The sequence below is a fragment of the Cotesia typhae genome, unplaced genomic scaffold, assembly GCF_013202065.1.
Source record: "Cotesia typhae breed Kobodo isofemale line unplaced genomic scaffold, CoteBio_Ctyphae scaffold_121, whole genome shotgun sequence".
NCBI lineage: Eukaryota > Metazoa > Arthropoda > Insecta > Hymenoptera > Braconidae > Cotesia > Cotesia typhae.
The window spans coordinates 3392823-3420641 of record NW_027423773.1 but is presented as its reverse complement, the minus strand read 5'-3'; the positions used below and the strand labels follow the sequence as shown (position 1 = coordinate 3420641).

General features: G+C 29.3%; 4 protein-coding genes across 6 annotated transcripts; all 4 read right to left on the bottom strand.

Annotated features, from left to right (window-relative positions):
- Window positions 1-518: 518 nt before the first annotated feature.
- LOC141533645 (alpha-amylase A-like) lies at window positions 519-10052 on the bottom strand. Its single transcript, XM_074252639.1, has 5 exons — window positions 9712-10052; window positions 7734-8167; window positions 7261-7639; window positions 708-1211; window positions 519-640 (listed from the first exon to the last, which is right to left on the bottom strand). Exons 1-5 carry the CDS (start codon window positions 9883-9885, stop codon window positions 632-634), a joined length of 1500 nt encoding a protein of 499 aa, XP_074108740.1. The 5' UTR covers window positions 9886-10052; the 3' UTR covers window positions 519-631.
- On the bottom strand, window positions 2336-5958 carry LOC141533646 (E3 SUMO-protein ligase ZBED1-like). Of its 2 annotated transcripts, none has more exons than XM_074252640.1 (5): window positions 4250-4403; window positions 4043-4177; window positions 3738-3942; window positions 3543-3654; window positions 2336-3458 (listed from the first exon to the last, which is right to left on the bottom strand). In XM_074252640.1, exons 2-5 carry the CDS (start codon window positions 4081-4083, stop codon window positions 2464-2466), a joined length of 1353 nt encoding a protein of 450 aa, XP_074108741.1. In that variant the 5' UTR covers window positions 4084-4177; window positions 4250-4403; the 3' UTR covers window positions 2336-2463. The 2 variants fall into 2 exon arrangements, with proteins under 2 accessions (XP_074108741.1, XP_074108742.1); XM_074252641.1 differs by lacking the exons at window positions 2336-3458; window positions 3543-3654; window positions 3738-3942 and adding exons at window positions 4426-4536; window positions 4783-4885; window positions 5284-5958 and having other exon boundaries at window positions 4250-4332.
- A 6871-nt stretch (window positions 10053-16923) lies between the features above and the next one.
- Window positions 16924-17895, bottom strand: LOC141533692 (uncharacterized). Its single transcript, XM_074252704.1, has one exon. The coding sequence runs from the start codon at window positions 17893-17895 to the stop codon at window positions 17470-17472; it is 426 nt and encodes a 141-aa protein (XP_074108805.1). The 3' UTR covers window positions 16924-17469.
- Window positions 17896-18000: 105 nt separating this feature from the next.
- LOC141533691 (serine-enriched protein) lies at window positions 18001-26050 on the bottom strand. 2 transcript variants are annotated; one of them, XM_074252701.1, is made up of 9 exons: window positions 25891-26050; window positions 24810-25033; window positions 22860-22989; window positions 22705-22743; window positions 20764-20881; window positions 20517-20674; window positions 19743-19874; window positions 18725-18907; window positions 18001-18171 (listed from the first exon to the last, which is right to left on the bottom strand). In XM_074252701.1, exons 2-9 carry the CDS (start codon window positions 25016-25018, stop codon window positions 18001-18003), a joined length of 1140 nt encoding a protein of 379 aa, XP_074108802.1. In that variant the 5' UTR covers window positions 25019-25033; window positions 25891-26050. The 2 variants fall into 2 exon arrangements, with proteins under 2 accessions (XP_074108802.1, XP_074108804.1); XM_074252703.1 differs by having other exon boundaries at window positions 18010-18167.
- Window positions 26051-27819: the final 1769 nt, after the last annotated feature.

Below are 27819 nucleotides of genomic sequence, written 5' to 3'. Positions count from 1 at the left end.
TATTAAAAAAAAGAATTAAAAATGATCTCACATGTCAAATGCCCATAAGAGATAGTATTAAAAAGGATTTAAAGGTTTATAAAGTATTCAAAATGATTAAAAATCAAATCATTTTGAATTCTTTCTAATTCTTTTTTTTTTTTTTTTTTTTTAAGGGTTCGCACATACGTATCGAAAATGCCTATTACTATCATAATCATTTTTTCAAAAATTAAAAACAGGTAAAAAAAAATTGCATAGTTTTAAAGAATTTTAAGGAGCTCAATAAAACAAAAAAAAACACATTTTACCATCTTTTAAAAATTTAGGAAAAAAAATTTTTCGTTGCTCATTCTACCCCTTTTTGTAGTTCAATTTTTTATTTTCTACCTTTATAAGGATATTGCTATATCGATGCCGCATTATTTTCATGTTTTATGATAAAAAAACATTATTTTAAAATTGTTTTACTAGAGAAACAAAAATTTCAACTCAAGCCTAGCGATTTTCAGTTTGTTAAAAATAAAAAACATTTAAACTAATTTATTTATCATAGATTTTATTGCAGCAACTGAATATATTGTTGAAGTTAAACAATTGTTCTACAACCTTAACGAGTTATTAATCTAATGATTTATTTACCAAAAATCGATCACTGGAGCTGAAAGAACAATCACCAATAAACAAATCTTAATCGTCAATCTCTAATTTTTAAATCCTAGTCTTACCTTAGACTGGCCGCCAATGTGGATCGCCAGAACGCCATCTTCCGCGCTGGCTGGTATATCAACAAAAGCGACTCCATTTTTACCGACTTCGACCGTTTTTCCAGTGCACTTATTGTTCTTAACCTTCCCGGTAATCACATCACAGTATTTGCCAGCAGGAAGACCAGTCACCAAACTTTGCTTCAAGTCCTCATCATCATTATTCAGCGCTATAAAGGCATTTGATCCCCGAGAGAATGCTATCTGGTCCCCGTCATTGTCCCACCAATTGTTAATGGGGTCGTTCTTGGCCACCAGACGGAACACGACCATTTGTTGGATTTGGTGCCAGCGATGTTCGCAAATCCAACCATTTTTACAAGTTCCAGTTTTCGGGTCGATTTCTGGAGACAATATGGACCCGCTTTTATCGGCTGGTGGTCCAATGCTTGGATCGGTGAAGTTGAAAGAACTCATCACTCTGGTAGTTCCATAGGGATGCGCTAATTCGAACGCTGTCGCCATCTAAATTACCAATTTCGATATGACTTTTGAAAATCAGTGCCCATGTAAAAAAAAAATTATCTGAAAAGTCCCGAAATAGTTCCTGGTCCGGAACGTTCCTATGATAAGACAATCCGGAAAATCCCCGAAACACTTTTGCAATAGTCTCGAAATAGTTCACGAACATTCATGGAACACTTCCGGAAAATTTCCGGAAAGTCTCCGGCAAATTTAGAGAATATCGCTGGAATACTTCCAGAATAAATTGGGTATACTGCCGGAACATCTCCGGTACATTTCTGGAACATGTCCGGAATATTTCTAAAAAATTCCTGGAATACTTCCCAGAGAATCGGGAATAGTTACAAATAGGGATGTACGATATCGCAAAAAAGATCGATTTTCAAAAATCGAATTGAAATTTCAATAAAGAATCGATTCTAGAGAAAATCGATAGTAAATAAATCGATTCTTAAAAAATTGAATTGTAAAATTAACGAAGGTATATATTATTAAATTAAGATATAAATTTTTATTTTTAAATTAAAACCATTATTTAATTTAATTAATTCAATAATTACAAGTTAAACAGTAAAATAATGACAAGTTAAACAGTAACATAATGACAAGTTAAACAGTAAAATAATTATGTTAATTACTTAATAAATAATTATAGTTTAAACAGTTAAATAATTAAATAATTATAGTTTAAATCATTTTTAATCAAGCTTCCAATCTTCAATGTTAATTGATTTCAAAAACAGTAATTGTTGTAAATGAGGAGCACTAATCCGATTTCGAATAGCTGAAGCTATTTGACCAGCAGAAGAAAACAGTCTTTCCGATGGAACAGAAGTAGCTGGTATAGATAAATATTTTATTCCTAGTTTCGATAACCGAGGAGCTTCATTTTTTTTTTTTTGGAACCAATAGTCAATTGGATTATTTTCAATTTCAATGATAGCTTGATCCAAAAATTTTTTTAGATCAATGTCCCCTTCTTCAACAGTTGAGTGTTCGTGTAATTCTTGGTCTTGTTTCACTAATTGACGATGATAGTTGAAAAGATCATTGTCAATACTGTTTTTATTAATTGGAGTTTTAAGTTGGTTAGTAGGTTTCAATTTTTCAGTTCCGGACAAGAAGTCATTTATTTTTTTTCGCATGGCAGAGTACGATGTTCCGGGTGGAAAAAATTTTCTTTTCATTCTTGGATCGAGGATTGCAGCAGGACCAACCAAAGAATGATTTTCAATAGATTTGAAACGATTACTTATATAGACTGCACCAATTTTTGTTTCACTTTTTGGGTAATTTCAGTGGTTACAGGTAACTTTGATAATGTTGTGAACAAATAATGTAAATGGTATAACATTTCACTACTAGTCACATAATTTTGGCCACTTACTCTTTTTGTAATATTTTTTGCCGGTCGAAGTAGCTCTACTACTTCACGAAGTATTGTTACATCAGACGCTGATAATAAGAGATTTGCTCTATCAGATTCCACAAGCGCAGTCACTATTGAATCCAACATTCGTAAAAATCGTTCAAGCATGTAAAATTTTGAATTCCACCGAGTAGGAACATCTTGAATGAGTCTTAAAACTTCATCACTGTTTTGTACCTTTTTCAATTCAGCAGCTGCTATTGGACTTTTGAAAAAAATAACTACATTGTGAACTTTGTCAATGATTTCTTTTAGTTCTTGACATTTATCAAAGGTATCAGTCATAGCCAAATTCAGAGAATATGCAAAACATCTTAAGCCTTTGTGAACTCCAAAAGTATCATTTACAGCTTTCACCATGTTTGCACCATTGTCAGTTACAACTGCAGTAACTTTATGTTTTGGAATATTCCATTTTACGAGTATATTTTCAAATTGTTTTGAAATATTCTCAGATGTATGCCGATCAGTCAATTCAATCATATCTAAAGTTAAAGTTTTTAAAGAGTTTTCTTCTACGTAATGGACTGTACAGCCTAGGAAATTTCGCGAGGTTTTTGTCTCTGTCCAAACATCAGCAGTCATCGAAAAAGAATCGATAGCTTCTAATTTTTTTTTTTTTAATAACATGGTCAGAACTTTAGCTTTTTCTTCAATCAACTCAGTTATTTTCCGTCGACTAGGAATTTGATAGTGAGGACAAATTGTCGTTAATAACATTCTTAAGCCCTGTTTCTCAGTAGCCATGTACGGTAAATCATCTTTCACAATCATAAATACTAATGTATTTGTGATTTTTTCATGTTGACTGCCGCCATCTACGTAAAGACATTATTAATTTCATTTAAAATTTGTAAATAAAATTAACATCTTATAACTAAATAAAAATTCCAATTACTTACTTTTAAATGACAACATTCGATTAAAACTCACATCAATTCTCTGCTGCTCTGAATTAAATGTTTTTGATTGAGTATTTAAATCTTTTTTATTGCTGTTGATTTCAACTCCATCCTGAAAAGTTATTTTATCTCAATTTCAATTGCGATAAAAGTAAAACAATAATATTGGAATTAAAATAATAAAAAAAAAATCACCTCAAAACGATCATTTACGCTAAGATCAACGAAGACACTAGAGTAGCTTTCATAATGTGACCTTTTTAAATGATTTTTCAAATTAGTCGTGTTACCAGGAGCTGCAATATTTTTTGTGCATAATTTACATTCTCCTCCTTTTGGAGTTTTAATAAAAAAGCTCCAAACAGAAGATTTTTTCTTCCTCGTATTTTTGATTATTTTTCTAAAAAATTTTATAGTCATTAAACTATTGAAAAAATTAACAAGTAATCACTAAAAGATTTTTAAAATAATAAATAATAAATAATAAATAGAATGAATACCCAGGATTAGAATTTTTTGACTTAGGTTTGGTAGATTCCATTTCAGGTCGATTTTGAGAATTTGACTTAATAACTTCTTGTACCTGAATATCATTGTTCAATATTGTTTAATGTCGTCGTTACTGCTTAACTTTTCTATGAAAATTAATTATTATTGTTAAATTATTGCTCATGTTATTGTGATTTTAGTTAGTAAATACTAATTACCTTTGTTCGTTTCATTTTCTGAAGAATTATCTTTGTCTGTTTTTGAGTCATCTTCGGTGTCTGTAAGTCTGTCAATTGACTTACTAAAATCAAAAATAGTTATAATTAAATAATTTAGATTTTTATTAGTTAATGTATCTCATATCTATTTAATGAATTATAAAGAAAATACATACAAATCCAGACCGTTTTCACTCATGTCTATACGATGAACTCCATTATCAGGAGTCTCGATTCCTCCTTCCATAACCCGGTCCCACATAAAACGACGAGCATGGTCATTATTACTAAATAATTAAGAATGTGTTAATTAAGTTATGGGATATATATTAATAAAATATGTTTCTGCGACGGGTGAATAATAACCCTGATTAAAAATATTGATTGAAAAGTATTGGGAATCAGTCACCCTATGTGAACTGTATATCTATATATACATGAAAAAGAATTGAAATTATTCAAAAGTATTCTAATTTCATCATTTTCAATCCTTTTCAATCAATATTTTTAACCAGGGAAGAAACAAAACAAACCTTGTTATTGCCATATAATTTTGGAAATTAATCCCTTCTACACACCAAATCGTATCTTGGTTCAATGAAAAAAAAATTTGAAATGTTCTTTCAGAAGACGGCACTGAAAGTAAAAATTAAATTAATTTAATAAAAAATAAATGTAAAATGTTTATTCCATATTTCATAATACCGAAGTTAGCTGTCAGCTGTCAATTTAAAAAATTTTTTTAACAAATTAATAACAATAAAAAAATGCTTCTAAAAATTTTCACTTATAATTTTTATTAAATTTCACATGTAAAATTTTTTAATTAAATTTTTTTTATAATTTATAATTTAATTGCTATAAAATTCTAAAAAAATTTTTAATATCTGTCAACTTCAGTATCATTATATTTCAAAAGTATTAATTAATTTATTTTTTTGCATGCACTTTTTAATTATTTAATTTATTATTTGATTATATTATTCTGTAATTTAAATATCAATTGAATTTAAATAAAATTATTTAATACTTACAAGCTTTAAAACACCTCATCATTAGTAAATTGATAAACAACGTTGATTTGTACCAGTAACAGAACTTCTGATATTATACTTATTATTAAAAACAAAAGACGATTTCAAACTCAACGATCGCAGCGCCGTAACTACTTCCTAACGCTAATGCTATATACCTATATGATCTCATTTATTTGTCGCGAGCTTATTGAGCTATTGTTCTAAAACTAAGTCTTCTAAGTCTCCCCAGAGAAAGACATTTTTCAGAATTCTGGAACAACTTTATATAATATTTCATAACGAGATTTCATTCAACGTATCCCGATTGTTAAATTTGACATTTTATTTTCTGTGGTAAAACATGGCACAAAAAGATGAAATAAAAGTTTCTGCAGTTTCGCATAAGTACTTGACTTTATTTAAAATAATTATTATTGTAAATCAATAAAATCTATTTGATAATTTTTCTAAAGTATAAGTTACAATTTAACACCTGTATATTGTACAGATCAATCTGGTGAAAGAAAATATATTTTTTACTTTCAAATCGATGAAGAAGCTGCTAACAAAGTGGAAAATTTGGATTTTATAACTTACTTAAACATTAAACGTAAGTAAATATGAATTCATGTTCAGCTATTTTATTGATATAATTCTAATTAAATTTATTATATAGATGACAATAATTACGCTTTATTGTTTATTCTTAATCTCATCGAGAAGGGGTACTATCCAGTGACATCAAAGGAGTACGCTTCGATCTACAAAAGCATAGATTGCATCGATTTTGAAATTATAAATTAATATCGCTTATCATTATTAAAAATGACTAATAAAAACTAAACATTATAATCAAAAGATTTTTATTTGAACGTGAAAAAATTTTATTCCTTAAACTATACACTAGAATAAAGTGTACATTTTAAAATCCCCGGTCATTCCGCCATCTTGTTTTCAGTCAATCAATCTTCAACCAAAAAAATCGATCTCTCGAATCGTTTTCATGGAACGAATCGATTAAAATAATCGAATTGTCTACATAAATAAATCGATTCTAGTGAAGATCGATCTTGAATCGTACATCCCTAGTTACAAAGCAAGATTTTCCTGGAATATTCTGAGCGTGTCCCCGATGTATTCCTAGTATATTTTTTAAGTATTCCGGATTTGTTCCGGAAGAATTCCAGAAATTTTCCAAAAGTATTTCGGGAATGTTCCAGGAGTGTACCGGAGATGTTCCGGAAGTATACCCAATTAATTCTAGAAGTATTCCAGCAATATTCTATGAATCTGCCGGAGATTTTCCTAAAGTGTTCCATGAATGTTTCTGAAATATTTCGAGAATATAGCAAAAGTGTTCCGGGGATGTTCCGAATTGTCTTATCATAGGAACGTTCCGGACCAGGAACTTTTCCGGAACTTTATAGGAAATTTCTTTTTACACGGGATTTGTGTAATCTATGGTTAGACAGTGATTCGTGAGGTAAAGTCTTAGAAATTCCTCTAATTTTAGAAATAAACTCGATTGGAATACGTTAGGACTCATATCCTAACCAGGAAAAACGCCAATTTTCGATTCCAACGCGATAAACTCAAAATCTACAGGTCATTTCCTTATGGTTGGCATTAATATTTGTGTAATCTATCGTTAGATAGTAATTCCTGAGGTAAAGCCTTAAAAATTCCTCTAATTTTAGAAATAAACTCGATTGGAATACTTTAGAACTTATATATAAGTTGCTAAGCAACAACTACTTGGCAATTACAGGTACTGAGCTCTGGTCGCTAAGAAACAATTGCTAAGTATTAGTTGCTAATCAGCTTATCAATGTTTGTGAGGCAACTATTGCTGAGTAACAGTCGCTAAGAACGTTGCCAGAGTTTTTTGGATCACTAACTATATTATTGAGATTACTGGGCAACGATTTTCGAGATACATGTAATTATTAACTCAATATGTTTACTCTGTATCTAGTTGCTGATAAAATATTGTACCTTGTACTGTTTGGGTAATTTGTAGGTCAAAATCGTAGCACCTCCCGCTCCATGGCCTCGTTGATTATCGTGATTATCGATCATGACCAAGGCATCTTCCGAGGGTAGGAGTCCCCAGCCATTGCCCCAGTTCTTCAAAAACTTCAGCGGTTCGTTTCCCCGAAAGATATTGCCCAAAACGATTCCAAAAGTGAATTCGATCACTCTACCTAGTGAAGTGTACTCCCCCTTTTTGACAGCCTCGCCGCCGAGATCGATGACTTCTTGATAGATAAACGGCCTGGATTTTGTGGGGAATCCATGAGCAACACTCAAATTCTTCAATCGCGAGTAAATGACCTTGAGATCTTCCGGCCACATGTGCTTGGCGGCGTCCACTCTAGATGATATCATCAAAGCAAATTACAGCTTATTGATCAACAAATCATGAATGATGAATCTTGGATGAAAAATATGGAAGTTTGATAATTAACCTGATTCCAGCAACTCCAAGGTCAATGATCCGATTGACAAACTCGACGATCTTGCTCCTGACGTGCTCTTTACTTTGATCCAAGTCGTGGAGTCCGGACAGCTCGCAGTTTCTCACTTCGGTAGCGTTATTGTAGTTGTTTATGGAACAAACGGGCTGGTGGAAATCGGCAAAAGAGAATGGAACCGCGGGATAGGACCTTGAAGAGGTGTTCGCAGTGGATCCTGCAGTTCCTACGGCTGGATTTGCGTCTCCAGACATGTGGTTCACTACGATGTCTACATAGATTCGTACGTCTACAACGTTGCAACGTTTTACCATGCTAGCGAAGGATGATTCGTTTCCGGAACGGGAGTTTATTTTGAAGGACAGGGGCTGGTAGCGCTCGTACCACGGTCGATTTGGCAAGATTAAATTTTCGTTAATTGGTGAGACCTTCAAATATTCAGAAAGAATTAATCCATCTATTAAATTAAGAGAATACGGAAAATACTGTCTCCGGCGTATTTATATGATATAATTATTTTTTTTTTAATTAAATTTAATATAATTGAAAAGGTCGCGACCTCAATATATGACTTTTCAGTGTTTCATAAGCTTTTCCGCAATAGTTCATTTATTACGATAAGTTATCGAAGTAATTATAAATAGATTCGAATTTCACGATTAACAGAATTTGTTTAATTATTTATTCTATTTTGTACATGTCATTGGGGTTATATGGCAAAAATTAGTTTACATAATTAAGAGACTAAGAAAAATTATGAAACGGACATATATTTTTAACTTTCCGCTAAAAAAATTGAAAACTTTCGAAAATCGGGAAGTAATTCCTTTTACCCCGTTTTATTGAAAATCGAGTTTTCATTAGATCTCGATACTTTGAGGTCCTAGAAAGATTCCCTGACTACTCCTGCGGTGATGTCACCATGTCTGTATGTATGTTTATATGTTAATTTTTTTTCTATTTTCGTATTTTTGTATTTTCGAAACTATTTATTAATTTGTCAACAAAGCATTAAGACAAAGTTTTCTTATTCGTAATCTGTAAATCTCGGCACTTATACACTGTAAAAAATCCGGGGTAAGTCCAAGCGGTGTAGGTGTTAAAATTTGCGCTGTTAAATTTCAACACCGAACGCGGTGTTAAAATAACACCACTACCGGTGTAAATATTTTTTTCCCGTGTTAAAGAGGTGATAAAAATTTTACGGCGTTAAAATATTTTTTGATGTTGAAGATATTTTACTTTATAAATATTTTTATTCACTAAATTGCTACTATTGGATAGTATATTCATTAATTCATAAAACTATTAATTATTGAAATGGGAGGTGTAAAATTGTATAATTTTTAAATAATGTTCGTATTACATAGGTAACAATTTAAATATCTACAAAACAACATTCAAATTTGTTCTGGATGATACTCATAGACTTTTAAAATTTTTTTATGATATTCATTTTTTCCTTAACTTTTATAGGCACAATTTTGTTTTTCACTAAAAATCATAAAAATTATACCGGCCCACAAAAAAAAAGTGGTCTTAACTTTTTACCGGACCGTCCTATGTTTATGTATTTTGACGGGCTGAATTCGAATCTGAAGTCAGTTTTGACCGTACACCCTCAAAATTTTGAGTAAAATGCAAAAAACCCCAAAAAAAAAAAAGCAAAAATTGCGAAAAACTTGTCACAGCAATGGATTAATTTTGTGGACCCGGATCAAGTATGATTTTTATATATGTTAATTCACTGAATCTGAATCTACACGTTCTGTAGTCTCTTGAGCCGTTAAAAAAAAAAAAAAAAAAAAAAAAAAAAAAGACTCTTTTTAAATATTTTTTAATCCGCGGGTTTCCGGGAATCGGTATTTATAAAAAAATCTAGTCTCGTGTAAGTACACATTTTAATGTAAATTTTTTTATCTATAAGATACTGTAATTTATTATAGTTATTATTAATTATATAATTTGATACCTGAACACCTCCATAACCCATAGGTCCCAAAAACCGTTCGCATTCATCAGCAATGTCATCAAATTTCCACTCAAACAAGTGGACCATCGTATCCCGATCATCCTTATAATGCGGGTCCTTTTGTGCCCACACTACGTAACCAAGCAAAAATATTTTTAGCATCATACTAAACATGTCGATTAATATAACAAATAATAGACGTCAATTAAACTCCAACTATGCGTCTTGGTAAAATTTATACTAAAAACTAGACAAAGACACATTTGCTTAGCCGGTCACAATATTTCAATTGTTTTATTCCTTATCTGTTGTCGCGACAGCATACACTTGTCAATAGATCACGTAATACTGAACTGTGACGTTTTTATGTTGATAATTTTTACTTACTTTTCTAATTAAAAAAACAACACACAGAAGCAAACAATAATAAATTTATTAATGACAGCTCACTATTTCCGCTTCCTTTATCGTCAGTAAATAAAGTATTTCATTCTTTAAATAACTTTTATTCACATATCAATCAGTTAATCAATGAATTTTTTTTTCATCTTTGTTAATTTTTTATTTTCAATATATAGAGATCGAACTTTAGGTACATATTATTTCGCTTAGCGACCAGTATACATTACAATTTTTTTATACTTTTATTGTTCTGTTTATTATAATTATAAATTTTGACAATAAAATAATTAATATACATATTTATTTTCCTAGACAATTATTTTTTTGATTGTAATTGCTTCGCAGAAGCTGATTTTTATCGCAATTTCAAAATAATAATAATTTAGGATGAATCAAAAGTTCAACATTTCAAATCATTAAACTTGGCGGTGTTTCGCGCCAAAGTAACTAGTCACGCGCATGCGCGTCAGAAGTTCCTTCGTCAAAAATATGACTAATATAAATCAATTTGGAGGAGCAATTGTCAACATTTGCGTCTCAATAATTAAAAATCTCACGCAAAAATTAAATAAAAAAAAAAAAAATTACACATTTCAGGGGATTTTTATTCGTTTTTAGTCAAAATTTCAATACAACCCAACGAGGAAGTGTATATACTTTTTGAATTGATCAATCCAAATATGTTTGTATCATATTTATTAAATAAATATTTATGTATAGAATTAACAAGCATTCGAGTAGCGATTTAATAAAATTTTTAATCGATGTCGAGTATACTTTATCGAAACAAATAACAGATTTTATCAATTTCATTATCATTATAATTGTTATATATATATAATATTATTTATAAGTTTTAACGATATAAAATACTTTGAATATATTTTCATATTTATATTTATAAGTTTGTGTATATATTATATATATATATATATATATATATATATATATATATATATATATATATATATATATATATATATATATATATATATATATATATATATATATATATTTATCAATATTTTATTAAACACACAGTCGAATGTACAATTTTAAAATTTATTTAAATGATTAACAAGCGTATTATATGAGACGAGTAAGATGGGTCGATTTTTTTATTAATTAAACAATGAACACTGACATGCAGAAATATTTTAAATTTATCACTCGCATTAATTATTTAGTTAAAAGTATTTTTTAACCCATTTTACCGTACAGTTTTAAAAATTTTACAGCGATTGAAAACTGGCAATTTAGAAAAAAAAATTGGTACACTTTCTAATTCGTACAATGAAGAAAAATTTATTAATGGTAAATAAATTTATTTTTTTGCAAAGAATTCAATTATTTATAAAATATTTACTGGGAAAAAAAAAAAAAAAAAACAAAAAAAAACGATTGAAAAATATTCTAGAATTAAAAAAAATTCCTTAATTCAAAAATTTTATTACAAAATCAAGTCGATAAATCTCTTCAAAATGATTTTCTTGGTCTAAGAATTTTTTTCTATAATCAAGTCAATTTTTTTTCTCAGTGTAAATATTTTTTTCTTAAAAAGTTTATTTATTAAAAATTAATAAATATTTATTAACAGTTAGCAAATATTTTTTTAATCAACAAATATTCATTTTTAGTTGACTAATTATGTTCAATAAAAGATTTATTAACTATTCATAAATTTTTCTTATTAAGAAATACTTATCAACTGTTATTTAATCGCATTTCATAAATGAATTATTAATTATTAATAAATATTTATCAATTAATTCATCAGTTGATAAAGATCTTCAAACGTTGAAAAATTTTTCTATCAGTGCATTTAGAAAATAAAAAAAAAACCTTTACCTGGGATTCGAACCCTGGACCTCTGATAATTTTTAAGTAAACTTAAATACCCAAATTTAAGAATTCTACCTACGAGAACTTTAGCCATCTGGCGGAGGCTTTTTAACTGACTTTTTTATCCAATTTTATTATAATACTAAAATTAGCCGGTATCTGACAGCTCTGGGAATTTTTGTAACCAATCAATTATCATATCAAAAAATATTGAAAAAAAATTACTTTTAATTTTAAAAAATTTGTCATTTGTTGCTAAAATTTTTACATTATAATTGAATTATTATAAAAATCTTAAGTGTTGTTAATCTGTTAAATTCAGGGTCATAATTTGTTTTGAATAATTCAATTCATTTATTAACACACTGATAGAACGATTTATCTTCAACAATTACAAGGAACTTTAAAAAAAAAGTTTTAATTACACAGACACTAGCTAAGCCCTCAATAATATTTTCAATAACTTCCATTGAAAAAAAAATAGTCCTTTAAACGGGCACCGATTTCTTCGGAAGTACCGAAAATATTGAGGTAGGAAAGTTGTTAGGGCGTCGTAGAGTTTCTCACAGTGGCGACATTCAGATATATATTGTATATTTTATATATATATATTTATATATATTAGGGTATGCCAAAATGTAACTTCTGTGAAGAACCTTTTAAAATTGGAACTTTGAGTTCCGCTTTTAACAGGGGCTGTGTTTGGGCATTTCCTGAGATATTTTGAGAGGAGAGGACTTATTTGATTTTAATATAATTTTTAACAGCAGATTTAATTGGGCACTTCCGGCCAAATTTTGAATTTTCAGCGGAAATAACCAAACAGCATTATTTAATTTGTAAAAATGCTTACCGTAAGATTTTACATAGAATAAGCGAAAGAGAAATTTAATATAGACCGGGTAGCTCAAATGATAGAGTAGCCGATATGTCTGAATTTGTTGCTATCTGAATTTTTTCTCGCACATTCTATAAACTCACATTAAGAAGATCCTCTCCACTTTCCTTTTTCAATCCTTTCCTACCAAGCATCCTGTTACGTGAATGTGGAACGCTTCACGTAATAATAACCGTAACTCATATTCTTTCCCGTTTCACAGGATTATTTAATTTGTAAAAATGTGGAACGCTTCACGATTTTGCCGGAACCCAAATTAAATAAGCTTCTACTAAAAAATTCTATGAAAATCAAATAAATCCTCTCCTCTCAAAATATCTCAGGAAATGCCCAAACACAGCCCCTGTTAAAAGTGGAATTCAAAGCTCCAATTTTAAAAGGTTTTTCACGGAAGTTACATTTTAGCACACCCTAATATATATATACATATTCCATATCAATAACATTACATAACTATTTATATTTATTTATAGTATAATAATAATAATAATAATAATAATAATAATAATAATAATAATAATAATAATAATGTCCGAGACTGAAGGGTTCATATTTGCCTGCCAAGATGGTGTCATTAACACTCTTGAGTACCGTAGCAAGGTGCTCCAGGTGCAGCTTCCGGACACTTCCTGTAGGAGGCGTAAACAACATCCGGAGACGCTTATGCACCTTTTGTCGGCATGTCCTGTGCTGGCGAGAGGTGCATATATCCAGCGTCACAATGCGGCCCTGAGATTACTGTACTACTATCTTCGTCATTGCTACAGTATTGACGTGACACCAGTGCTGCCTTATTTGCCAGGAGATATTCCCCAGGTTGTTGAGAATGACAGTTGCAAAATTTATTGGAACGTGCCATTTGCAACAACCCGGCGGATAGATCACAACAAACCTGATATTGTGCTCTTTGACAAGGCTACTCGTGACATTTATGTTATTGAGTTCTCGGCCCCGGCTGAATACAACATCTCAGCCAAAGAAGAGCACAAAAGACAAATATATCAGGATCTCCTGTTTGAAATTGGCAAACTTTACCCAGGTCACCATGTCAAGCTTGTCGTCCTGATTGTTGGCGTCCTAGGAGGGATGAAACAGTCTTTTGTATCCTCACTTGCCAAAGTTCCAGCTTGCTCATCAAAAGCTGAGTTCTTGGCAGTTAGGATGCAGAAGGCTGTTATACTTGGTTCTCTCCGTCTCTTAAAGGAAATAACTTTGGCCTGCTGTGATCACTAACCGCCTTATTGTGCGGAGTGGTCCAGCAGTAACGGATGGAGCTCAGACTGGGCCCTCGGAGAATCGGACTCCGGGGATAACCCCCCTGAGCATTTAATAACAAAATAATAATAATAATAACAATTTATAATGAATAATTAATTGTAAACGACAGATTTCAATATTGTACGCATTTATCTAAGGAGTTTATCATACCGATTAGATAGTCGAAGACGCCCTCAAAATAACCAGTCAACCAAACTTTGTAATGATTTACAGCGACGTAAAGCCGAATTTACTCTTTTAGGTTATAAACTATTAATTATTAATTTATGAGCTTATTATTAAGTAACTAAGCACTGTCTATAGTTAATAAAGTTATAAATATTCAGCGAAGTATCAACAGTTGATACCGAGTACCAATAAATATTATATATTATCATATATCAACAATTTTAATACTTTTGTTTTCATACTGACGATAACATGATTTTTTTATGAACATTCATTATCAGTAGATGTTGAAAAGTTTTGTCTGATAAGATTTTTCAAAAGTTAGTTCTTGGTTTCACCACTAGGTGGCCTACGTCTCTCGCTTTCAGAAAAATCTCACCAGAGTATATATTAGGGCGGCGCAAAAAAAAAGACTTTTTTATCTTGTAGTTTACTGTGAAAATATATTTGATCCGAGCCCTCGACAAAAAAAAAGCTTGATAAACAATTATTTTAAGGCTCGCTCAAAATTTTTCAAACTTTTTAAAGTAGCGTATTTGAAATGTTTTCTTTTCTTGTCAATATCAAAATCAAAAAACTTCAAATATTGTTTTTATCATTGACACACTAAACAATGTAAATAAACCACCAAAAAAATAAATAAAAATCTTACAAAACATTAATGACCGGTTTATTGTTAATTTCACAATATTTATCCGGCACCTGAAGAAAATTTTAAAAATCTTTAACGACTTCTATAAATCGAAATTTCGACTTTTAATTTTCAGAATTTACATCACTTTTAACCCTTTAAATAATAGACTGACGATTAAAAATATTAAAAGCCGAAAATTCAATTTTTAACATGAACTTTTAAAAATCTTGAGCGACTCCTAAAAAATTTTTTATCGTTCTGATTTTTGGAGGAAACTTTCAAAATATATTTCTATAGGAAACTCGAAGGATAAAAATTGTCAATTTTTTGCCTAAAATAAATACTAAAGATACTCAATCTTAAAAATATGCACACATATACTATATATAAGTTCGAGTACGACCAAAAAAGGTATGGAAGAGAAACAGCGAAACATGGGTTAATTTAATTAGCTCTTAGTATCAAATATATAGTTCGAGTCTTATTTCTTCGGCATTGATGTAATATATGATATAATTATCTTGATTACGTCGACGGATATGTAATTATAATTATGATTTTAATTAATAATTATGCGGTAATTTTTTAAATAATTTAGAACTTTTTAAGAACCACGCGCAGGCTTGATGTCATCTTACAGATGTTCTTATTTCAAAAATTCAATTTAATTTGATTAATATTTATAATATAGATAAATAACAATAAACTAAATCTTTTATATTTTTTTTTTTTTTTAAATATTCACACATTTTATTTAGAATCTCACAACTGAAAGTTAAAAAAAAAAACTAAGGATGCAATTTTTCAAAAGATTCATAAGTATGTGCTGATTTTTGTGTGATAATTGAGCCCATCACCTATTGACATAAGACAATGAAGACAAAAAAAATTACTAACGTCTGTAATCTGATAACATAAAGCCTTTTTGTTCGCTGCCAAGTGGTTTGCTAATCGTTTTATGTACTGTTAGAAGAACTTATTGATTCTTGATAGATTAATTTATTTACTTATAAATTGTTAATATTTGTTAACTATTAATAAAAAATTTTTTGAGTATCAGTTCATTTGTTATAAGTTTTTTCATTTGAAAATAATAAATGATTCAGGGCGCCGTAATAAAAAAACTTTAAACAAAATAACCGAACGACAAAATAACCATGGACAAAATATCCAAAACATAAAATTTTATAATTGATCTCTGAAAATAATTTTTAAATATATATTATATTTTTGTGTGTGTTTATTCGATATTAGATTAACACAAACGCGGGTAATCGTGTTGCGCCCTTTTAGTATGGTTTTTGTGTGTGTTTATTCGAAAATAGGCCATTAAACGAATCTTGTAATTTAAATGTGCCCTTTTTTCATGGATTGTGTGTGTGTTGATGCGAAAATATTTTGATTATAATATTTTCTCGTTCGGTTATTTTGTCCACGGTTTATTTATTTGCGGTTATGATGTCCGGGGTTATTTTGTCGCGGTTATTTTGTACGCGGTTATTTAGTTGCGACACCATGATTCAGATCTAATAGAATTATCTATTGAAGTTATGGGGTTATAAAAATTCTCAAAATTCAATTTTTCTACTCGCTTTTCATTCAAAAAGAAAGAACCAAAAGGGCGTATAAAATTTTTTTTTCTTAATTAATTTAAGAATGTATAAAAGTATAGGTATAAATAAGTAGTCAAAATAGCTTTTAAGGGCCTTGAAACATCGAGATATAATAAAAAAAAATCTGATTTTTGGATTGCAGTCAACTAGTCAGACTGAGAACATTCCGAATTAATAAATTACTAGAACTTGGAAAGTTAATATAAAATAATTAATTTTACAAATTTTGAAATTCCGAAAGATATAATGTTGAATAGAGGAAAAAACTAAATCTATATTAATAGAATCTTTCAAAGTCACAAAGTCGTAATAAATTAAAAAACATAACAACGAAAATTTTTAAACCAAAAGGAATGAACAGACGAACGCTTATTTAGCGGAAAAATGTAAATATATAGTTATTTAAATGAGTAATTTTCGGCCGAATCATTATTCGGATGAATATACGTCGTAACGAACCTTTTTCGAAATTAAATTAATTTTAACTCTTGAGGAATATTAGATTTATGTTCATCTATATTCAAGAACTCAGTGTTTTATAATTTACAAAATTGTTTTTCGGCTGATATTCTATTTAAGCTAATGTATTTTATAAACTTTGAATGGAGCAGAATTTTAAATTTTCTAGAGTTTTGATAATTCGAAATGTTGTCGATTTGACTGGTTAACCGCAACTCGTATTTTATTCTAATCGATTTTATTATGAAAAATGAGATCATTAGGCGTGAACTTTTTGATTTTCCAAACTTTTATACATGCTCAAGTTGATTAGAAAAAAAAAACAATTTTTTATACGCCCTATTGATTTTGTAAAGCCAAAAGAACGTTTATTTTGAGATACACCTTTTTCGTATTAGTAACAAGTAGTAAATCTTATCAAAAATCAATAAATCCTTCTATCAGTTATTTAAACCGAAAGAAATTCAAAACTTGTGAGTTTTATAAAGCCAAACAAGATCGGGTCGTCCATCCTGTTTGATAACCAATCTTATGTAGAGTCCGGTCGTCCTATCAAGATTTCCGTCATCTTCAATGAAGTTTTCCTGCCTGGTGAGGATCATTGTCGACGTCATCAAGTCCTGGTAGTTGTCCTGTATACTATCACTGATGAGATTGTTCTGCGGTTCGATTTTAACCCCACTGTCCTGTTCCTGTTTCTGCTCCTGTTCATGTTTCTGCTGATAACTGTTAACTGAAAGATTATTGTTCTCCTGATCGCGCTCCAGGTCTAGAGAAATGTCCTTAATCTCCTGGATCTGCTCGAGCTCGGACTGCTGCTCCTCAGGCATGGTCAGGGCCGGTGACTGGACCACCACCTGGATGTCAGACTCAACGACCGCAGCGGTCATCGGGAGGAGCGCTGGTGGAGGCAGCCCAGAACTCGCGAGAGCGTCGAGCTTGTTCACAGAGGACGAGTCCGTGACGGTCGCTGCTGGGGCGACCGGGGCCGTAGGTTAGTTGCTGCCCGAGTTCTGCTTCTGGTCCGATCCAACATCGCTTCCACAGGAGCTCAGGGTCGTGTTGCTCCCGTACGGATCCAAAGAAGATTGCACAGACATGCTTCGTCCATGCTTCCTCACTCTGTAAGGAGACAGCTTTCCGACGTCGACACTGGAGGGGTCTGCCTGCAACAATTCTCTTGTCAATACCAATTTTTAACTTCTCGCTAAGAAAATTTAAGATGTTCAAAAATCGGGAAGTTATTGGTTACACCCCGTTTTGCAAAAATCAAATTCTGGCTGGTACCATTTGAAAAGAGCTTGGGAAAACTTAAATCTTGAATAAAATTTGGACCGATTCGGACCGATAGATTTCGAAAAATCTCAAAAAAAACTGTGAAAAAATTTTTTTTTCAAAAGTGGTTTTTTTGGGATAACTTTTGAACGACTTTGCGGCCAATCGTGTAAAAATCGGTTGATTCATTCTAAAGTTATGACAGTTTGAAATTTCAAAAAATAGTGTTTTTTGAGCTCGAAGAGCTCAAAAACGTCATAAGTGCAATTTTAAGCATTTAAATATGGAATTAGCGGGAAGTTGCAGGGATGGCCTTTAGAGTCAACCTTTTTCCAGATTTTTTTTAGTGTACTTGTCTGTAAGTAGCTTCTTATCATTTTTAATCGTTATGTTGATAAAAAATGAGTCAAAAAATTATATTAGTAAATAAATTATTTTACGCACCTGATAAGCGAGAGAATTCATGATAGTAGTGTTGGGGACCAGCCCCAGAGGATGAACTTCTTTCATTAGCATGGTAGCCGGAATTTTATGGAATTGGATGTACTCGAGGAAATTACCGATTACGTCGGGTAATGACAGACCTGGATTACTATCGCAGTATTTCTTACTCCACATCAATGCTGCCTATAATTGATAATTATAGCTTAAAAATGTCAATCGGTATTAAAGATTTGGTTTAGAATGTCGGACTAATTAATAAGATATGAAAAACCGAATAGTTTTAGAAATTATATCTTGTTTTTGCCACTAGGTGGCCTACGGCTCTCGCTTTTAGAAAATTCTTACAAGAGTATATATTAGAGCGGTGCAAAATAATCCAATATTTTTCATCATCGAGTTTACTATGAAAATATGTAAGTTTATAATGTTTTCAGAGCCCTCGACAAAAATCAGCTTGATAAACAATTATTTCAAGGCTCGCTTAAAATTTTTCAAACTTAAAGTAGAATACTTAAAATATTTTCTCTTAACTTGTCAATATCAAAATCAACGAACTTCAAATTTTGTTTCTGTCAAGTTGACACACTAAACAATATCCATAAACTACCAAATAAATAAATTAAAGTTTGACAAGACAATAATTACTACTGTATTGTTAATTTTAAAATATTTATCCGGCATCGGAAAAATGTTTTTAAAATCTTTAGTGACTTCTATAAATAAAATTTTCCGCTTAAAATTTTCAGAATCTAAATCATTTTTAAACTACTAAATAATAATCTGACGATAAAAAATATTAAAAGCCGAAAATTCAATTTTTGACATGAACTTTTAAGAATCTTAATCGGACCCTAAAAATTTTTTCACCACGCTGATTTTTGGAGGATCTTAAACAATTATAAACTAACATACTTTCAAAGGAAACTTGAAAAATAAAAATAATCAGGTTTCTTGCACCAATCTTAAAATGATAATAATAATGATGATGATAATAACAATAATTTTTTTTAATAATAACCTGGAATTTAGTGAATTCATCAGCTCGCAATTCTTCACGGGCTAAGATTAATCTTACGACATGTTGAGGCAATAATGTAAATGATCCAAGATTTAATACTTCATTTCCATGCTCGTCTACGAATTCTAAGACCTGGAATGATAAAACTATATTAATATTTAATTGAAAAAAAAATTAATAATTAGTTATAGTGTCTTATAGATTCAAAGTTATTTTTTAAATGAGTACTTTCACGCCTAAATTTGTTTGTTAATGTCAATCCTCGGAAAATCGCGAAATGTAAAAAAACATTGAAATAATTTTTTTTTTGATTTTACAGATTTTATTTTTTCAGTAATTAATTGAAAGTTATTTCACATAAATTTCTGTAAATTATGATAATAGTAATAATAATTATACCAATTTTTCTGATGTTTACTTTTTCTAAAGACTGATTTTATATTTTTAGTTTTTATTGGCTGTCCAGTCTAATACAATAATTTATTCTCTAATTTTTCTCTATTGCCTGGAGGAAAATACATGCTTACAATATTACGACAAATTAGAGAAAAAATTGTTGTATTAGACTGGACAGCCAATAAAAAATAATAACAAATTACATACGTCAAGATTTTTCTATAAAGATCGATCCGCGGAAAAGCGCGAATTACAAAAAAAAACATTGAAGAAAAGGCTTTTTTTTTTTTTTCCAAATATTTATACATGTTACTTCTTATGCAATTTTTTATAAGTAATTTCACATTAACTTTTTTATAATAAAAAAATAATAATAACCTTTTGTACGAGCGACTTCGTACATTTATATTGAATATATCGTTCAGCAGAAGCTAAAAGCGCACAGACAGTATCAACAGTAATGCAGCATTGTACAAAACCAGCGCAAGCTTTTCTCAACTCGTCCAACCCGTAATAATCAGCAGCATTCATCACTCCTAAAAAATAAATAAAACAATAAATCTTATTCACATTATTATCAATTATTATTTATTATTTCACTATAGCTTTCTTTATTAAAACCTACCTAACAGAGTTCTAGGCTGCAGAGTGACAGATCCCGTATGAATGTACTCTATGAGCTGCCTGAATACATCCGGCTCAAACTCCTCAATAATCAACGTGTGATGCTGGTTCGATTGCGGCTAAACAAATAAATTACAGGGACCATTAATTTATTTATTTCATCTAAAATTGTTCGTTAAACGCTTCAATCTAATCTATACAAGTCGTGCTAAGCAACTATCCAATTTCTTCAACCAAAACTTCTTATTATTCCTAAATAAAATCAAAAAAAAAAAAAAGACCCACAGTCTCAAAGTGGATTAGTCAATTAATTTTTTATCACTCAAAATTTTTAAATCAACAATTTTTAATAGAAAATGCACTAGATCTAGACAGTAAAAGTTTATAGATTAAGGTAGTTGTCGTGGTTAAGGCATAACGTCAGGAAATTCTAAATTGTTGTATACTTATTAAGGACATGATGATACAATCACTCTAAAAATTTTAAATCGATTGACCACCTATAATCCGAAATGAATTCAATTAAAAATTGGGTATTTAACATTGATTGCATGTGCTCTCTGCAGTTCTGTACCAGTTTCTTAGTTATGAAAAAAAAAAAAAACTAATTGTCAGAAAGTTTAAAAAAACTGACAGTCTTTTAATGTATTTGTTGTGAGTTTAAAAAAAAAAAAATAAAACAAATTTTTGACCATTTAATTATTTATAAATAACGAATTAAAGTTCAACAAAATTTATGAAAAAGTATACATCTACGGAGTCGGACGGAAACAATTGTATGGGTTACGTCTTCACGCGTACAATCTTGCGTAAAAATTATGGACTACACGGAAAGAACAAAATTACATTACATATCTTCCCGTATTATACTCAGTGTTATCTTTCAAATAATATCAAATATAATCCAGATTATACTAAATTATTTTTGTATTATACTCAGTGTAATCTCTGATTTGACCAAGTAATTTTTCTGATTATACCGTGTTAGATTACAGTGGATATAATCCGAAAAAATATCCGGTATAATTTGAATTATACTCAGTAGAATTTTGGATTGTATAATTTTTTCGAAAATTGTGATATTCAACTTTTTTCTTTTTTAATTTATTAATTTTTTTTTTAATTGTTCGTTTTTTTGTGTATTTTTCAAAAATGCAATGCAATGCATCGACATAAAATATTTAAGAAGCATTTAAGCACAATTTTTCCGATAATTTGGGGTTGAAAAATTTTTGGTAAATATTTTCAAGTAAGGTCACCATTTTTTTTTTATTTTTTTGAACAAAATTTCTATTTGATTTTATTGATACATATTTTTTTTTGAAAAATACATAAAAAATGAACAATTAAAAAAAAATTGATTGTCACAATTTTCAAAAAAATTTATAAATTTATAAATTAAAAAAGAAAAAAAGTTGAATATCACAATTTTTGAAAAAATTATATAATCCAAGATTCTACTGAGTATAATTCGAATTATATATATACACATATATATAATCTAACGCGGTATAACCCGTAAAATTACTTGGTCAAATCGGACATTACACTGAGTATAATACAAAAATATTTTAGTATAATCTGGATTATATTTGATATTATCTTAAAATTTTTTTCTCCACTGATAACAGGGAGTATGATATGGGAGGATAATTTTGGCAGTGTAATTTTGTTCTTTTCGTGTACTTAGCTACAAGCTCATATACTTTTACGGCCCATATAATCTTTAATTTTTTGACAACATTGTACCACGACAACTACCATAAAAGAAGGTAAAGCATCAATAGAATGGCGAATTTTTAATTTACTTAAGGAAAATTTTTTATTTTATTAATTTATTTATTAGCTTCAAATTCAAATTTATTAAAAATTGTATTTATGGTTTTAATTTTAATCACAATTGCATGCAGTTTTTCTACTACGCCTTTGTTGCATAAAGTACCTCTATTATGGGCGCCAACTGCTGAACGTAACCTGACCGCTGAGTAAATTTTTTTATGAGAAAATTTAATCGTAGAAAGAAGTTAATTTAAAAGTGGATAAAAAGTTATTTTATCTTCTCTTTTTTTTTTATTTTTAAAAGAAGAATTAATTTACCTGTTGAGCCGCGTTCTGGAGATTTAGCAGTGGCTCGGAGCTTCTTTTGAGGAAAAATCTCAGCTTGTCTTTCTGAGGTTCTTTTTTACGCTGTGGACTCGGTGCTTGGTAAAGCATTTTATGGAAAACTCTGAAAGTAATTGTGACGATTATTAGAAATATAATAAGTTGTATTGTATTATGAACTCTTGTATTTTAATATAAATAATGAGTTTTATTGAGGCATTTAGCGGAGGTCGGAGAAAAATTTTTGGGCGAAAAATTAAGTGTATAAAGTAAAAAGAGGGAAAAGAAATTTTTTAATATCTAAAATGGTTTTTAAGGAAAAGCTTTTTGAATTTTGAAATTGAGGGAATTTTAAAAATTTACAACTGATTTTGTGTTTTTTATTTAAAGTTTTATTGAGAAATCTAGAGGTAAAAGGAAAATTTTCACACCAAAAGTTAAGACAAGATATAAGGTCAGTTGAGAGGAAAAAAATTTTAGAATATCTTAGATTGTTTTTAAGAAAAAGTTGTTTAAATTTTCTAAAAAAGAGAATTTTTTAAGATTAATAGTTTAATTATTTTTTTTTTGTTTGAGGGTTCATTGACCAACTTAAAAGAGATGAGAGGGAAATTATCGAACCAAGAGTTGAAAGAGGTTATAAGGTAAGTTGAAGAAAAGTAAATTTTTTAATTTCTTTCTTAGTTTCTGAGCAAAAGCTTTTTGAATTTTAAATAAAAATGAACTTCTAAGAAATAGATTGTTGACATGATATTCTATTTAAGAGTTTATTGGGAAATCTAGAAGAGGTAAGAGGTAAATTTTTGGGCGAAAAATTACGAGAGGATGTGAGATAAGTTAGGAGAGAAAAAATTTTCGAAAATTTTTGATAGTTTTTAAAACAAGCTCTTTGAATCGTATCAAAAAGAGAACTTAAAATAATTCATGGTTAATTTTTTTTTTCTATTTGAGGGTTGATTGAGGAATTTAGAGGAGATAAGAGGGAAATTTTTGAGCCATAAGTTAAGAGAGGATGTAAGGTAGGTTGAGAGGAAAAAAGTTTAAAAATCTATGTGATAGTTTTGGAGAAAAAACTCTTTGAATTTTGAAAAAGAAAGAATTCTTAAAAATAGTTTAAAATGAAAAAATTGTTTTCTGGATGCATATTGGGGAATCGAAAAGAGGTAAAAGGGAAATTTTTGGGCGGAAAATTACAAGAGGGTGTGAAATAAATTAGCGGAGAAAAAATTTTAGAAAATCTGTCATAGTTATTGAGAAGAAGCTTTTTGAATTTTGAAATAAATAAAATTTTATGGAATAATTTGAAGCATTCTATTTTATCAAAATTTTCTATTCTATTGATAGTCACTGACTTTACTGTTACCCGTTGTAGAAACTAACTAGCTAGTGGAATTTTATCGTTCCATTTTATGTAAAAAAATCCGTAGATTAAGAAAATAATAATAAAAAAGCTCTCCCACGTTTTTTAAATAAATAATGAAATTACACTAGGGTCGCTGAGACACCGTGTATTTTTATCAAATAACTTATATATATATCACCGTAAAGCCCTATTAATATTGGTATTGTATCAAAGGGCGAAAAAAAATTAATGAAAAAAAAAAAAAATTAATTGTTTACGTTTAATCACGCGGTGTCTCAGCGACCCTAGTGTAATTTAATTATTTATTCAAAAAACGTAGGGGAGTTGAGCTTTTTTATTATTATTTTCGTAATCTACGGATTTTTTTACATAAAATGGAACAATAAAATTCCACAAAGGGTAAGAGTTAAGTCAGAGGACTATGAGACATAAAATAAACACATTTAATGATTAAATGTAAAATAGAATAGTTTGCTGACTGTTATTGAATAGAATTATTAGGTAAAGTCGTAGCTGTCGGAAAAGCAGTCAGAAAAGCAATCGAAGAAAGTGGAATTAAATGAAATGAAAATGATAATAACCTGCTGCGAGCGGCGAGGACGGCCTTCACCGCGCAAACCGGCTCCCTAGTGTCACCCACGAGAAAGGTCACGTCGCAAAGCTCGGGCATGCTCGCCAGGAACTTCATGTCGTCGGCGAGACCCGTTCTATTTTCGAAGGTCGAGTAATCCTGCTCGTCAGCCACTCCCATCACTCCCAGCTCGACCCCTGACCCCGACGCCTCTGGCATCGAGCTTCCCTTTTCCTAAATCATAATAATAATTATTGTAATCGATTATTTTATTCTATTTTATTTTACCCTTTATTTAGTACCTTAAAAATTATTTATTATCTTCATTTTTATAAATTATTTAAAAATAAATATTAAATTTTCATCAAAAATTATAATTAAATTTTTCTTGATTTTTAAAAATTTTAATCTTGATTTTAAAAGATTTAGTATAATAAATTCCTGAAAAATTATTACGGAATATTAATTCATTCACAAATTTACACAAAAAAATGTTTATTTTTTTAACAATAATTTTTTTAGATCAAAAATAAATATTCATAATTTGTAATAAAATTTTTTTATAAAACAAATAATTTTGTTTTTAAATTATTAACAAGTAAAAAAAAAAGCTTATGAATTTTCAATAAAAATATTTCTACAAAGTTTTTATTTTCGATAAATTGTAATCAAAAAAAATTTTTTTTTTAAATTGTGACCAAGAAAATTTTTTATTTTATAAAATTTTTTTAGAAAAAAATTTTTTGACCTTCAATATTAATTATAATTTTTTTCTATAAATTTTCTTAAAAAAAAATTTAATTCCAATGAATTTTAATTAATAAACTTTTTTGACTCTCAATATCAATCATAATTTTTTTTTTCTAAAATTTAATGATAAAATTTTTATTTTTCGTTAAATGTTTATCAAGAAACTTTTCTTTCAATAAATTTAAATTAAACAAAATTTTCTTCTAGAAATTTGAATAAAAAATTTTTTTCTAAAAATTTAAGTAAAAAAGTTACTTCCAAAAATTTTTTTCAACATCGCAACTAAAAATAAATATAAAAAATCACAACTAAGATTTAAAAAATATAAATTAACAATAAACCTGTTGCTCAAATCCCGGAGCTTCTTCGCTCGCCGGGCTGTTTTTTCCCAGAAAGAACACTTTTAATTTTTTATATAAAAAACTTTGTCAAATCAATCAAAATCCACAACCATACTCCCCAATTAGAAGCTCTTTATCACTTCATTAACTCACTCCTGAATTTATTTTTCAAAAACAAAAAAATAGATAAGACCAAGGCAATCCAAAGGATTTTCTTCGAGCGCAGAATCTCAATACATATTTAAAAAAATATAATCAATAAATTATAACTTCACATATTTTATAATCATCTGTCTTATCAATTAATTATTTTTATTCTAATCAATAATCAATTGGCATTAAAATATTTGTTTTGATTACTTATAATCACTTAATTTGCTGTTAATATTATTATGAAAATTTTAGTATTAATAATAAATTATTATAAACATCAATTTTAAAATCGAGAATAATCATCAGTTGTTCACTCACGTCACGAATGAATGAAACTTAACAGGTCACGAAAGCTTTTAGCAAACTACCCTCAACATTTGTTAAAAAATAACTGGAAGCTTTAGGGCTCGAGCACTTTCACACGCCCGTCCAAGGTCCATAGATAATATGCGGGTCGATCTATGAATGGACAGCTTCCGAAGTTTTGCACCAGAGCGCGGTGCCTATTTTCCAGTATCTGACACCCAGTACTGAGAAATTTCCAGGGAGATATTCCACTTGCTGGAAGGGAGAGACCGCGCAGGCGTGAGCTTTCACTTTTAAGCTTTGAAGGATTAATTTATACATATATATCTATTTTTTTTTTTTTTTATTTTTTTTTCTTCTTTAATTATATCTCTGGAATCATCATCAGAAAATTCTTAATAAATTTTTATATTACTCTAAAAATTAAAAAAAAAAAAAAATGAGGGTGATTTTGGAATTTTCGGAAATGGGTCAAAGGGTGACCTTTCATTGTACCTAGAAATTAGGTCAGGGTGTTCGATAATTGTTTTTCTTGTCTTTTTTTTTAGAGAGAAAAGTTTTAAAGTCAATTTTCTACGTTAAGGTAAATTTGGTTTATTGGATTTTTGTCTGAGGGTTTATTGAGGTATCTAGAGGAGCTGAAAGGGAAATTTTTGGGCGAAAAGTTAGAAGAAGGTGTGAGATAAGTTAAGAGAAAAAAATTTTAGGAATATTTTTGATAGTTTTTAAAAAAAAGCTCTTTGAGTTGTGACAAAAAGAGAATTTTAAGAAATTCATGGTCAATTTATTTTTTTTTCTATTTGAGGGTTCATTGAGAAATTTAGAGGAGATAAGAGGGAAAATTTCGAGCCAAAAGTTAAGAGAGGATGTGAGGTAAGTTGAGAGGAAAAAAACTATAAAATCTCTGTGATAGTTTTAGAGAAATATCTCTTTGAATTTTCAAAAAGAGAGAATTTTTAAAAGTATTTTAAAATAAAAAAATTGTTTTCTGAGTGCATAGTTGAGATAGAAAATTAATTTTGTGCTTGAAAGTTAAATTAATTACTTCGTTAAGTTTTTGAAAAAAAAAAAAAAAATGATAATTTTGTGTGAGTAATTAAATTTTTGGAGTAAAAAATAAAAATTTCTCAACGATATTTATTTACTATAAATGGATTAACGTGAAATTACAAGTGGAGTATCTGGTGAGACTGATCACCCTAGACTAAGAATTAATCTCAATCCGCATGCGTGAGAAGAACGATTTTCATTTTCATTTCACTGAAAAATTCCATAATAATAACAAATAAACACAAAAATAATTTGTTACAAAAAGCTTATTGCAAAAAAAAATTTGGAGAAATTTTGAATAAATAATAAAAATAAATAAAGTCAATTAATATAATGATTTAACATAAAACAACATCAATTTATTTATTCAACATAAATGCTCACATATCATGTAGATTTATAAGTATGATAATTATTTAT

Bases quoted from the DNA above. Each gene is read 5' to 3' on its own strand.
- LOC141533692 (XM_074252704.1), bottom strand. From the start codon at position 17,895: ATGACCGCTGCGGTCGTTGAGTCTGACATCCAGGTGGTGGTCCAGTCA.
- LOC141533646 (XM_074252640.1), bottom strand. From the start codon at position 4,083: ATGGAATCTACCAAACCTAAGTCAAAAAATTCTAATCCTGG. The intron at 3,943-4,042 runs GTATTCATTCTA...AAAATTTTTTAG, and splicing joins TCAAAAAATTCTAATCCTGG to AAAAATAATCAAAAATACGA. The intron at 3,459-3,542 runs GTAAGTAATTGG...GTCTTTACGTAG, and splicing joins TCGAATGTTGTCATTTAAAA to ATGGCGGCAGTCAACATGAA.
- LOC141533645 (XM_074252639.1), bottom strand. From the start codon at position 9,885: ATGTTTAGTATGATGCTAAAAATATTTTTGCTTGGTTACGTAGTGTGG. The intron at 8,168-9,711 runs GTATCAAATTAT...GAATATTTGAAG, and splicing joins TGGGTTATGGAGGTGTTCAG to GTCTCACCAATTAACGAAAA. The intron at 7,640-7,733 runs GTTAATTATCAA...GATATCATCTAG, and splicing joins CTTGGAGTTGCTGGAATCAG to AGTGGACGCCGCCAAGCACA.
- LOC141533691 (XM_074252701.1), bottom strand. From the start codon at position 25,018: ATGCCAGAGGCGTCGGGGTCAGGGGTCGAGCTGGGAGTGATGGGAGTG. The intron at 22,744-22,859 runs GTAAATTAATTC...AAATTTACTCAG, and splicing joins TCCAGAACGCGGCTCAACAG to CGGTCAGGTTACGTTCAGCA. The intron at 18,172-18,724 runs GTGCGTAAAATA...GAATTGTTGCAG, and splicing joins TGAATTCTCTCGCTTATCAG to GCAGACCCCTCCAGTGTCGA.